Genomic DNA, 14,064 nt, shown 5'->3' with positions numbered 1-14,064 from the left:
ATTTACAATAGGTATATAGGTAAGCTAGCTTTAAATTATTTGGTTTTCCTAAAATTGGGAATTAAACAACACCCAATTGAAAATCTTCTCACCAAAAAACCTCTCACTTTTTTAAAAAAATTAATGGCCTTAAGTGATTGTTGTATTAAGGAAAAGTTAACATGTGTACACCATGCAGAATATTATTGTTAGATTATAAACATTTTCAACCAAAAATGATCATATATAGTATTTTAGTACAATGCAAATGCTTACCTTCTGTACAATCCTCAGATTTAATGACATGACTTGTCTCTGAAACAACATTGGAAGAATTTGATAGTCCATCCTTAGTAACACATTCAGAGATTTCTCCATTGGTAGCTACTTCTAAATTGGTGATTCCATATTGCTGTGAATGCAAAACAAAATATATTTATAACATCCAGTTCCATGTAAAGTATGTTTGCAAAAACTGAAATCATGAATAATAAAATCACATGAATGCAAAGGATGAGACTAGTATGAATATAATAAATAGCCAGGTAACAGTACTAAAACTTTTGCAGCAAGAGGTGATTTTCACAGATTATGCTACTATCCTAAGTGAAAACAATTCATGATATAGCTTTGGGCTACAGAAGTGGCATGATCAGCAGTCCCATTCCAGTATCTTTATGTATATGCTGTTATCTAATATTCATTCTTCCTAATTTCCAAATGTAGCTAAATGCACTTCAACAGCAGCATAGTAAGAGAATACAATTAGGTAAGAAAACAATGATGAGCCACAGCTAGTTTAATCTTATCAAATAACGGAACACCCAAGGAAGGCTTCTTTCTGGTACACTGAAATAAAATGCTATTATTTAATACCACTACCTTTTATACTTTTTTTTTTTTTTTTGCTTGTGTTTGTTCATTTGCTTCATCATACCTTCAATTGTTCCTTCAGCAAAATCACCTCCTCTCTAAGATCATCTCGCTCACTTCTTAGGGAATCAAAGAAAACTTTCTGCCTTTCTAATGCCTAAGTATTTAACGAAGAAGCAGAAGATAAAGACAGTAAAATCAGAAAAGAGAGGACATACAGATTAAGAAAATCAGCAATAAGAATCAGTAATTTTAGATCCACAAGATAAAAGATTTGCATAAAAGAAGAAAGAATACTTACTTACAGAATTTTTTCTTAACTAACATTAAGGGAGCTCTGGTGCGCAATGGTTAGAATACAGTATTGCAGGCTAACTCTGCCCACAACCTGGAGTTCGATCCTGAACAGCTCAAGGTTGATTCAGCCATCCATCCTTCCAAGGTCGATAAAATGAGGACCCAGATTTTTTAGGGGGAGGGAGGGAGGGACGACAATATGCTGACATTTGTAAAATGTTCAAAGAGTGCTGCAAAGCAGAGCAGCATATAACTTTTAAGTGCTATTTGTTAATGGCTGGTTTCATGTTTCAATTTCCATTGAAAATGGATTCCCGAAACACTCTTGTCACTAACTTATCAAGGCAAGCCTAATTCTATTTGAATTTCTTCATGATGTTTTTTTATGGTTATGGCTTTATATACCACACAGAATTGCAACAAGGAGCTCCTCCTTCCATTCTGATAATCAATGAATTCAATACTATTACAGTTGACATACTCATTACTGTAATGTAAGAGAAATATTATGTGTAATGCAAATGTAATGTGTTGCATATTAATGAAAAATAATATTTAGTTCTGTTCTAAAGACTTTATGACCAAAGGTTTTAAATTTTTAAATTTGCAGTTCTGCTGTTTGTACTAAGAAATATCCTAAATCTAGAATTCACTTTTAAGGATAAGTATTAACCATATTATAATAAAAACAAACCATTCAACCCTCTTTCTTCTGAAGGCTAAATAACAGAAAATGATCAAGTGACAGATGATGTTGAAGTGTTAGTTGCTGAGATTAAATGTTCTAAAGGAAGATAAAAACAAATTTGAAGAAGACCAGTCTGCAACTTAATGGTCCTAACTTGCTCATCTATCCGTTTGTTAATAAATCTCTAATAGAAGGGGTTATTTTACTCACATTGTTGGAGTTAAGTACTAAAGTCATCTTTTTAAAAGCCTGCCTGACAGCCCTTTTTTAACAAAAAGTGCTAAGGAATGTAATAGCCAACCAATTTTGGACACTTTTAAAAGATACTTTGCTATAATTCATTTTAGTATGCTTTGCTTATTGATAATATGCATTAAGGGAATTCCTGAACTCTAGTTTTCATATGGCCTTGAGAAGGAAGATTAATGTTCTTGGCTAAAGGGTAGATTTCTAAATATGCTGTTAGGCAGGAGTGGGATGCTACTGGTTCTGCCCGGTTCTATAGAACCGGTAGCTCTGAAGAGCAGCAGACACCGGTTCTGTGTTTGCTGTTGTTTGGCCCACTCACTGCCCAGGCTCTTACCTGCCCTTTATTTCCTGCTTTTTCAACCTCAGTTGCTTTGTGTGGCACAGCTGAGGTTGAAATACCAAGAAAAAAGAGGCTTTTCAAATGCTGCGCACAGCGCTTTTCAGCTGTCCGGGCAGCACAGCTATTTTTTTTTTTACACACGCGCGCAGTAAAACATAGTCACCAAACTGGTAGTAACACCGGTTGAATCCCACCCCTGCTGTTAGGGAATGGAGAGTCATGGAATGGAAAGGCTTCCTTTGATATTATTCAGTTTACTGTGGAATGAAGAAGGCAAAGGCAACAAAAGATGGTCCTTCTTTCAGTCAGAGAAACTGATTTCAAATATAATAGAATTAACTGCTAAGATATAATAAATGCATGAAAGAAACAGAAGGAAGTCAATTAATACATCTCCAACTATCTAAAGGACTATGAAAACATGAAATATGCATTACCACCTCTGAGAACAGAGAAGCTTCAAAGCAGCATTTGTGGGCAGTAAAAACTCTCATAATACACATTGCACCAGCTGATGCATGGTCATCTTCTAAATTACAGCATTGGATTCAGCTGATTCATCCAACTTTGAAATTAAGACAGTGACACATAGTGCTAATAATATGGCTATCATTCACACTGAGTAAGAGAAGATACAGGAAGTTCCGCATCATCTCTTGACCTATAGGCCAAGACAACATACCTACCACACAGAGAAACATACATCCAGATGTCACCTTGATTCCAGATGGTATTTTAAACCTTGAGAGGTACCTCCCAAGAAGGGAACGTCCACAAGTTCACAAACCACAGGTATACGCTTTGTGCCCAATTATTAGGCAAGTGAGTATTTTGACCATATCATCATTTTTATGCATATTTTCCATCTCCAAGCTGTATAAATTTGAGTACTTAGTGGATATAAGCATATCAGGTGATGTATGTTTGTGTAATGAAGGAAGGTGGCCTACTAGACTCTGGTATACCAGATGCCTCGTTAGCCCAGGTGTGGTGGAAAAGTTGGGAATGCGGTTGAGGGAACTAAAAAACCCCATAGCTTCCTTTCAGCGGGATGGAACAGTGGTGGTGTGGGCACTCCAGCCACATTTCTAACTGAACTGGTGGAGCTAAACATAGGAACCCACATCGAGACTATCCAATTCACTGTGGCTCAGGGGATGACTGAAGCCATGGTCCTGTGGTTTAAATGGGTCAAGAAGTGAAATCCCTCCTTAGACTGGGAGTGAAACCAGTTGAAGGTGTGGAGGAAAGTTTCTGGCCAGGAAGCCGTAATAAAAGTGATAAGGAGCTGTCACAAGCTGTTGATTAGAAAAGTGAAAGCAGAAGGCACAAGCAAAGCTTGGATTTGGAGGGAGGAGATGGATCTATCAATCCCCAAGTAATATTGGGTCCTAGCTGAAGTGTTCAGAGAAAAAGAGTCTGATGTGCTTTCCCCCCATCACCCCATGGACTGTGTTGTCGAGACTGTCCCTATGGCCAAGCTGCCAAACCCAAACTGTACTTGATGATGCCCTGGGAACTGGAAGAATCCAATCTTTCATTGACAAGAATTTGGCCAGGGGTTTCATTCAGCCAGCAAAGTCACGCATGGCTGCACCCGTGCTCTTCCAAGAGAAAAAAGATTTTTCTGGTTTGAGCTTCTTCGGTGACAGACCGAAACCTCGTCTCTGCGAGGCTTCGATCCGTGCTCGCCACTGGAGCGCCCTGAGCTGGCTGATTTTGGGGCTAAACCACCCTGTAGAGGTGGTGAAGAAGGGGGAGACTGCCTGCAGGGTTGAGGAGAGCTGCATCTCTCCTCCCCAGCTGGCCATTATTCCCTTTCCCAAAGGCGGTTGTAGCGGTGACCAAACTGGACTTAAGGGAGGCTTATTACCAGGTGCAGATTAAGAAGGGGGATGAGTAGAAAACAGCATTTAACTGACCTTTGGGCTACTTCCAAAACTGAGTGCTCCCCTTTGGACTACAGGAAGCCCCCAGTGTCTGTGCAGTTGATCAATGAGGTGCTACATGATCAAATATAAATATAATCAAATATAAATATGATCAAATATAAAAAAATGATACAAAGGGGTGTTGGTGTATAATATTTTAATTTACACTGAGATGATGAAAGAGTATGTGAAACTATTAAGGGCATGGCTTGAGAAACTTTGGGAGGCTAATTGTATGTGAAACTCTCCAAGTGTGAATTTCACAAGACTAGTCTATTTGGGGTACCAGATTTCCCAGGAGGATGTAGAAATAGACCTGAGGAAGGTGAGTGCCATCCTAGAGTGTGAAGCCCCTCGTACAAGGAAGCAGTTGCAGAGCTTCCTTGGCTTCACTTTTACCAACAGTTTATCCCAGTCCTTGCCCAAAGAGAACTGTCAATCATGAATCTCTTAAAAATCAAAGGAATCACTAAACCAACCATTTAAATGGACAACGGAATGCCAACCTGCTTTCGAGAAACTGAAACACCTTTTTGCAGCTGAGCTAGTGTTGAAACACCCCGATTTGGACAAACCATTTGTCATTCAGGCAGATGCCAACAATGTGGCAGTGGGGACAGTGCTCCTCCAAAAGAACTTACAAGAAGGGCTACAACCCTGTGCCTATACCTTGTGCAAACTCTCTGAAGCAGAAAGGCACTGGGCAGTCGGGAGAAGGAAGTTTATGGAATTTGCTGGGCTCTTCTTGCCTGGAGACAATTCCCAGAGAGCAGCAAGGTCCCTTTTGAAGTCTGGATTGACCACAAGAACTTGGAAGTGCTAAAAAAAACCAGAAAGCTATCTCCCAAACAAGTCAGATGGGCTCAATACTTCAACTGGTTCAATTTCACCCTTTGCTACCTCCCTAGAGGGAAGAATTTCCTGATGAATGCCCTGTCCAGGATGCCCCAATACAACAGTACCAAAAAGAGGATTGTCAATTCCATCATCCTTTGCAAACAAATAGCCCACTAGCCCTCACAAAGCAATATAAAGTTCAAAAGAACAGGTAGCTGGCAACATAGCTCAAGCGCTAAAAGAAACTCTAGCAAAGGACAAGTGGTTCTGACTACATAAGAAAGAACTTTCACTAAGGGATGACTTGGTGTGGATGGAGAGTAAATTGTATATGCCTGCGAGGCAGCGAACTCTGGATTTGCAATGCAGCCATTATACCAAGACCATGGGGCATTTTGGATTTGTTAAAACTCTCCACTTTGTGAAATGCCAGTTCTGATGGCCGTGCATGAAAAAGCAGAGGAAACAGTGATTTGGGTTATCACAGACCTGTTCTCCAAACAGGACCACTTTGTGACTTGTCCCAAGATTCCATCTGCAAATTCTAGCATGTATTTGTGCAACACATGTATCAATTGCACAGAGGACCTGAACACATAATTTCAGATTGCTGTGTCCAATTTATTTCAAGCTTTTGGCAGGAGTTGAAATTATTAGGCACCCCCCAGGGCCTCAATTTCTCCCATCACCCACAGATGAATGGAGGCTGTGAACATACAAATGGCATATTGGTGCAATACCTCCACTGTTATGTGAACTATCAGCAAGACAATTGGGCTGAGCTCTTACCCTTCACCGAGGTTGCCTACAATAATCCAGTACACTGGATTCACAGCGTTCTGAGTAGCCACTGGCTTGGACCTTGTCCCTGTGCCAGAACTCTTGTCAGATCCCTAGCGTGAATTGCCATTCAACTGGGGAAAGGGGGATCCCAAATGTATTAGTTAATTACTACTTTCTACAACTGCTATTTTATAACCTTTATCCTGGCGCCTAAGCATCTTGGGATTTTCTCACCTTTTGGGGAATGTAAGGGGGGAGAGCCATGTGGGTTGTTTTACTTCAAAAGGCGGTAGAAGATGACCCTGAGAATGCTCACTTATCAGGTTCTCAGGACAGCCATTACAATAACATCTCCACACCTGCAGATTGGATGAATCCACACTGGACTGAAGGGAGGGGTTACTAATGCCTTTATTCTAATTGTATTGCCTGAGGGAACTCACGAGTCTACTTTCCTTTGTCATGCTATCACTCCTGCTCAATAAAAGGTTCCTTTTGAAATGCCAAAGTTTCAAGAGTCTTTATTTTCTTGAATAAGGAGGAGAAGCAGGACCTTACAACTCCCTCAACACACTCAACCAGCATCATTGGCCAATTGGCTCCAAACCTGCAGAACACCTGGCCTATGGTCCGCAAAGCCCTGGATGAAGTGAGGCAAGCATATAAGACAAACCAATAAGAAAAGGGGTCCACAGAAGGATTTTAAAGAAGATAAAGTCTGCCTTTCTTTCAAATATCTGCAATCACAACAACCCTATAGAAAACTTGGTCCCAAATATGTGGAGCCATTCCCATCACCAGTCAGAAATCCAGTGACAGTTGAACTGAAATTGCCTAAAACCTCAAGTGCTTCTATCCAGTTTGCCATTGTAGCCTTTTGAAAGCTGCCACTGGTTTACCCTGCATCCTACCACAAAGTCATCACTCCATCCCATCTTAATAGAAGAGGAATAACATTTCAAGGTCAATGAAATTGCCAGATCCAGCTTTACTACCTTTTTTTAAAGAAAAAAAATTATTAAATAGTTATTAAAATTTGGACACAGTGCGACTTTCCTGGCATTTGTCTTTGCCATACATACATACTATAACGTAAAACTACATAAAACAGATAGTTTCCTATTTGTCATACATTACTAAATTGGTGGTGGTGAACACATTCATTTATATTTATATTTACAACATAAACTCCATTTATATTCTTTTTATACAATCATTTTGTCAACTATACTTCATTGTCTTTATGTATCTTCCACATTCAATACTGTAAAACCTCAAAGTTTCTGTTCCGACTTTTCTTTCTCGTCCTTATCTTTGATTTCTAATGTCAGTCTGCCCATCTCTGCACAGACCAGTATTTTCTTTTTTATCTCATTTTCAGTGGGGATATTCCCATTTTTCCAATTTTGGGCATAGACCAATCTTGCAGCAGTTATAGCATGCAACATCAAATATATCAATCCTTTACTATATCTTTCTTCTATAATTCCCAGATGGTTTAGACCATCTGGTCTAAACTCTATATTTCGGCCAAGCATCTCTTCCAGCCATACCTTTATCAGCCACCAAAATTCTTTAACCTTTGTATATGACCACCATATGTGATAATATGTACCTAGCGCTGTATTACATTTCCAACATTGTAGTGCTATATTCTTATTCATTTTTGCCAATCTTACTGGCGGTAGATGCCACCTATAAAACATTTTTTATAAGTTCTCTTTATATGAGGTGGCCAAGGTTAGTTTTCTATTTCTTTCCCACAGATCTTGCCATTTATCCAGTTCAAGCTGAAATTTTTGGCCCATGCTACCATTACTTCTTTAACTTGTTCCTCCTCCATTTTATATTTCATTAAGTATTTATAGGTTGTCTTTATTGCTTTTTCATCTGTTCCTAATAATATTTTATCTAATGTTGTCAGCTTTCTCTTTATACCCCATTTGTTTCTATCTTTCCTGTAGTGTGATTGGATTTGTAACTGTGCTCACCATTCCAATTGTACCCTTTTTCTTTTAGTTCTTGTCTAAATTTTAATTTCTTTTTCATTTAGTAAAACTTCATATGTAACAATTCTCCGCAGATTAAAAAAAATTGGATGTACCAATGCTTCCAATGTAGAGAGCCATGCCGATGTTTCCATATAATTTTGTTGTTTGATTTTTGTCCATACCCTAAGCAGAGCTTGTCTTATATGACGACTTTGAAAGTACAGGTATGCCTTATGTCTTTCATCCCACAAAATGTGTGCCATCCCAATTGTAAATTGTGACCTTCCAATGTTAATAGCCTCTTGTTTTTTAAATTTATCCATTCTCTTATCCAAGTAAGTGTAGCAGCTTGGTAATACAGTTCCCAGTCAGGCATGCCAAACCTCCTCTTTCTTTAAGCTTCTTGTAATAATTTTAATTTAATTCTCTGTTTCCTCCCTTGCCAAATAAATTTCAATATTGTTTTATTCAACTTTTCAAAATATTTTTCTCTCCAATTTTATAGGTATATTTTGGAAGAGATAAAAGTATTTTTGGTAAAATGTTCATTTTTATTGCTGCAATTCCCTCCATAAAATAAAGTTGCAGGTTTTTCCATCTCTTTAAGTCTGTCTTTATTTGACTATTTAAGTTAGTATAAGTATCCACCTTGATTGTTATGCACCTTGCTGTTAACTGTATTCCCAAGTATTCCACTTTCTTTGCTATCTGGATGTTTATTCTCTCAACCAAATCGTCTTTCAGTTTGACATATTTTTAACTATCATTTTAGTTTTGTCCTTATTTTGTCAACTTATAAAACATTTTGTATGCACATTTTATAGTTGTCAACAGAAAGAAGGGGGGAGTTTCAAAGAGCAGGTAGTGTGGAATCGAAAGTACATTCCATTCATATTTTCTTCAGAGACTGATTAGATGACTGAAGCGTCTGCCGTGCAAAAATCTAATTGGAGAGCATGATTAATGACTCTTGGCTATAGAGGTGTTTCATTGGATGATAGACCCAGAGGGGGGGAGCAGGATCAAGGTTGATAGTGAATTACGTGTCTCATATTTGGCTACACCCAGGCTAGTGCCGGAATGTTCTAATGAATCCTTTTTAGTTTTGGGAGTGTGGCTCAAGGCATATGATTTAATTGGAGTAACTGCCAGAATCCTGACATATTTATTTTTAATCCAGCTACTTCCCCATAATCTTCCAATACTTCCATAAGCCTCAAACCCAATTGTAATGGTTCCCCTATAATAAAAACAAGATCATCTGCGAACGCTTGCAATTTATAAACTTCCTTCTTAATTTTTAACCCTTTAATTTGCTTGTCTTTTCGAATCATTCTCGTTAATACCTCTAGAGCTAATATGCACAGTAATGGTGATAACCGCCAACCTTGTCTTGTACCTTTCTTAATTTGGAAGCTTTGTGTCGCTTCCCCATTGACTATAACTCTAGCCTCTAGAATAGCCCTGATCACATTTATAAAATTGTTGCCAAAATCCATGTATTTTAACTGCTTTAACATAAAATTCCAATTAACATTATTGAATGCCTTCTGTGCATCTAAAAATAACAGTGCCAGTTGCTTCTCACTGTGAACTTCATAATATTCTAGTATGTCTAGTATTGTCCTCATATTATTTCTTATTTGTCTTTTTGCCAAAAAGCCATTTTGGTTGACATCTATAAATTCATTCAAAAATCTTTTAAGTCTTTTGGCAATTATTGCCATAAATATTTTATAATCCATATTCAGTAGCGATATAGGCCTATAATTTTTAATTATTGTTAGGTCAGTATTTTCCTTTGGAATCAACGCAATATTTGCTTCCACCCATGACGATGGTATTTCGCTTCTTTTAACAGTATGTTGAACATCTCCAGTAGTATTTTGTTTAGCGAGTCTTGTCGTTCTTTGTACACTTCTACAGGTAGTCCATCAGGGCCCGGTGTTTATTATTCATCTGTTTTTTTTTAATGCCTCTGTTAATTCTGACATTTTTATATTCACATTCAGCATACATTTTATTCTGAGATTTTTGGCAAGTCAGCTTTCTTGAAACATTGTAATATTTTTTCTTCAATATAGTACTCATTATCGTTATATAATTTCTCATAAAAGTCCTGGATTATTTTCTTCTTCTCTTCACTGTGGTGGTATATTATTTCCCTCATCGGTCCGCAGTTTGTTGATCCATCTTTTTTTCTTTCTGCCTTTTCAGTTTATATGATAACCATCTCCCTGGTTTATTTGCGTTTTTATTTATTTTTTTGACTGATCTGTTTATTTGTTGTGCTAGATCTTCTTTCCAAAGATATTCAGCTCATGTTTAATTAAATCCATTTGTTGTTTAAGACTTCCTTTTTGGGGCTTCTTTTGTAATTCCACCTCTAACCTTTTTAATTCCTCTTCTAAACTTCTCTGTCATTTCTTCTTTTTATTTTCTTTTGCCATATAGGCTATAGCCACACCTCTCATGTAAGCCTTCATGGTATCCCATAGGTTTTGTAGGTTTGTATTCTCTTTCTTATTTTCCTGGAAGAACAATTACATTTGTTTTTGTAACAATTACAAATGTAATTGTTCTTCCATCTTCAATCTAAATTCTTTGTGTTTTTAAGATTGCTCTTTTTAAAGTCCATCTACCCATTTTCCCCCTTTCCATTAACTCTCACTGAATTGTGATCAGCTCAAAGATTAGTGTCTATTTCCGCTTCTTCTACTTCCTGGTGTAGTTCCATCGATATCCAGACCATATTGATTCTGGATCATGATTGGTGTCTGCTCGAGTAATATGTGTACTGATTTTTCCCTTGGTTTCTTTCTCTCCAGATATCTTGAATATTCAATTCATCTACCATTTTAAAAAAAAAGGTAATATTCTTCTGATTTTTTTATTACTTTTATAGTCTAATTTTTTGTCTGTTATTGTGTTAGTCTCCCATGATGCAAATATCATATTCTATCTCTCGTATAATGTTGTGTAATTTCCTATAAAACTATTCTAGCCCCCCATTTGGAGCATACATTCCTACTAACACCACCCATTTTTGATTTAATGTTGCTTCCACAATCAAAATTCTACCTTCATTATCTTTATAGATTTGCTTAGCCACAATTGATTCTTTGGTATATAGCACTAATACTCTTTTCTTATATTGTGATAATGATGCAAACATATTCCCTAATTTGGGATAGTTCAATAAATGTTTATGCTGCTCCTTTATGTGGACCTCATGAATTGCTATTGTATCCAAGTTCATTCTGTTCAGTTTATTTAAAAAAAAATTCTTTTTTGGGGAGAGTTCAAGCCGTTGATGTTCAAAGATAGGATCTTGGTTTCTTCTTGCATTCTTCTACTTATATCTAGTTTTTATACTCGTTACTCTAGCTTCTCTCAGTTCTTCTCTCGGTTCTACTCTCAGTTCTTTTGGTCTTCTCTTTTCCGTTTCTTCTCTTCTCTCATTTCTTCTTTCTCTGTGTTGTAGTTCTTTCTCTTCTATGACCAATAATCTTGACTCTTTCTTCTATTTCTTCCCTCTCTTCTAATTCTTTGTTATCGAAGTTTTGATTGTAAAACTCTTCCGCTTTATCTAGAGTATCCACTCTAATTCTCTTTTCTTGCTATCTAATCATTATCCCTTCTGGGATCAATCATCTAAAATTAATATTGTGTCTGGTCAGTTTGGATGTCAAGAATTGGTAGGGCCTTCTCAACTCTCTGATTCTTCTCAGTACTTGCTTGAGCACTATCATCTGTTTCCCCCTATATTCTAGTGGATCATCTCTCGTCCTGTGGAGAATCTCATCTTGGATTGACTTTTTAACGAATCTAACATGGATTTCTTTTGGTAAATTGTTCTGTCTTGCGTAATTTGTATGGATTCTATAAATTTCGTCCATTTCAATCAACATCTCCTCCTTGCCTATTCCAAGAGCCTTTGCTAGTAACTCTACCAACATCTCTGGTAAATCTTTTTCTTCTTTTATGTTCTAAAAGCATAGTGAGCTGCTTTCTCAGATTTAACAGCTGCTTTCTCAGATGTAACAGTAATTTCAAATTCTTTATTTGCTCAGGTTAATTTCTCAATTTATTTCTTCCACTCCTTTTCCTTCTTTCTCCATTCTTCCTTCCATCTCTTATAGCTTTTGCTCATTTCTCATGATCTGTTCTTGGAAGGTTTCCAATTTTCCATCCATCATTTGCATCTTTTCTTTAAGTTCGCTCGTATCACTTCTTACCTCCCCTATCTCCTCCTTCATTTCTTCTTTTTTTTTTTAACATGGCTTCCTGCACTGATTGCAGCATCACTTGTAAATCTTTAAATGAATTGGACCTTTATAACTGCAATAATTATTCAATCTATATTTGACTATAGACGGGCTTGAGGTAGCCAAAGAAGTCTGTGCCACCTGTTTCCTCCCTGTCCCAATCTTAGATAAATTAGTAATATATAAAAATATGCTGGTCATATTTAACAGCCTTTTAAACCAACACTCCCACTTCTTTTCCCACTACTATATCCTACTACTACTATTAAGTTATCCATTCTATCTTCAGTTTATCAAGTTTGTCTTGGTTTAGCTATCTTTGTTCTTTTATATTAATTTATCTAACCTTGACACATTATTATAGCAGTGGGGATAACATGTTAAATATAATAACAATCAAAGGGATGTTATATAATATTAAATGTTGGTATCTTAATGTAGGCACAGAGAAAAATATTAATACTAATCTTTAAAAGTTATCTATATCACAACATATATAACATAAATAACATAGACAATTCTATTTTTAATGATAGTAATTATATTACCAAAATACTAATAATACATATTCCCAATAATTAAGTGCTTTAGATATCCTTTCTCTCTCACTTCAGACATCGTACAAGTATCCTCTAATTAATATGGTCTATTTTATTGATGGTCTCCAAGAGTTTTTTCTTTCTTGATTTCACAAATGTCTTTTATCACTATATATTCCTTCCTCTTCTTCCTCTTTAACCACAACCACAACAAAGTCTTGTCACTCCTTCCAAAATACTTCCAAACAACAAAAATCCATAAACGCAGTAAATATTCTAAGGTGATGTTTTAAGTTTCTTCAACTTTCCAGTTTCACATATGACTTTGTTCTTTACAGGCTGTCTTCTTCCCCGCTTGATCTACCAGGATTTCTCCTGCCTTCGAGTTTCGACCGCTGTTTGAAACTCGCTCCGCAGATCACCATTCTCTTCCGGTTCCCCTCCAGGAAATCATGGCCCCGAAGAGCCTATCGAGCGGCTGGGAAATGGCTGTGCTCATGGGAGAATAGTTTTGCACACCCGATCAGCTTGGCAGCTGGCCCCGCCTCCTCCAGCTTTGCTACTTCTGTAACCACTTTGGATTTAGTAAAGTATACTTTTGGATGAACAATGGGCCAGGAATCTTTCATTGCTAGATGACTGACTTGGGATGGTTGACACATTCCAATCAACATGGGAATTATTCATTCACCTCTGTAGTGATGACAGAAGGACTAATCCATGGGGACTATTATTTGGCCTAAAAAGCAAGAGAGAAATGTACTAGCAAAAAATGCTTTCTAGATAATCCCAATCTGTAGCTTGGAAACCATATTCAAAAAGAGGAATATTTTTTGCTGAATTGTACTGAATTTATTTTGCATAAGTGAATTCTAGAATTCTACCATATTCATACTCAAAATCTGCCCCATATTCCTAAAGATACTATATGAGACAGACTAATAAAAGGCATAGAGATTATATATTCCTAAACTACTCCTGAAAGTTGGGAGCTCAGTCTGAATACTGAAATCCTCAAAAACAAAAGCTTCAGAGTGTTCCAAGATAACTCAGACAGAGAAATTGCTCAGCAGTGTAGTGCATAGTATACCAATAAGGTGTTTGATCTATTCAACCTAATGTTGCGCCTCTCACATTTTAGAATCGGATAGGAAAGTGGAGTGTCCAACAAGGGTAGCAATACCACTCATACTATCTCTGTCTCAGACACAGAAATCTGAAACTTTGATGAAATGAATCCAGATGGCATTACCCATCTCCCCAACTATTCTAGACTTCAACCAATTTCC

General features: G+C 37.1%; 1 protein-coding gene across 36 annotated transcripts in view; it reads right to left on the bottom strand.

The window, feature by feature from the left end:
• The window catches only part of LRRFIP1 (LRR binding FLII interacting protein 1), a 98,783-nt gene that overhangs the window by 26,571 nt on the left and 58,148 nt on the right, over positions 1 to 14,064 (bottom strand). For 20 of the 36 annotated variants that reach the window (XM_087949401.1, XM_087949404.1, XM_087949402.1 and 17 more), the window contains 2 exons: positions 917 to 1,009; positions 256 to 391 (listed from right to left, as the gene is read on the bottom strand). In XM_087949401.1, the coding sequence (XP_087805527.1) occupies positions 256 to 391; positions 917 to 1,009 (229 nt within the window). The remainder of the gene's footprint in view (positions 1 to 255; positions 392 to 916; positions 1,010 to 14,064) is intronic. The other 16 variants (XM_087949403.1, XM_087949406.1, XM_087949407.1 and 13 more) reach the window with 1 other exon arrangement.

The sequence above is a fragment of the Notechis scutatus genome, chromosome 1, assembly GCF_049901735.1.
Source record: "Notechis scutatus isolate UNSWTSFEM ecotype Mainland chromosome 1, rNotScu1.2, whole genome shotgun sequence".
In the NCBI taxonomy this organism is placed as follows: domain Eukaryota; kingdom Metazoa; phylum Chordata; class Lepidosauria; order Squamata; family Elapidae; genus Notechis; species Notechis scutatus.
Note: the sequence above shows the minus strand (reverse complement) of the source record. Positions and strands in the feature narration are given on the sequence as shown.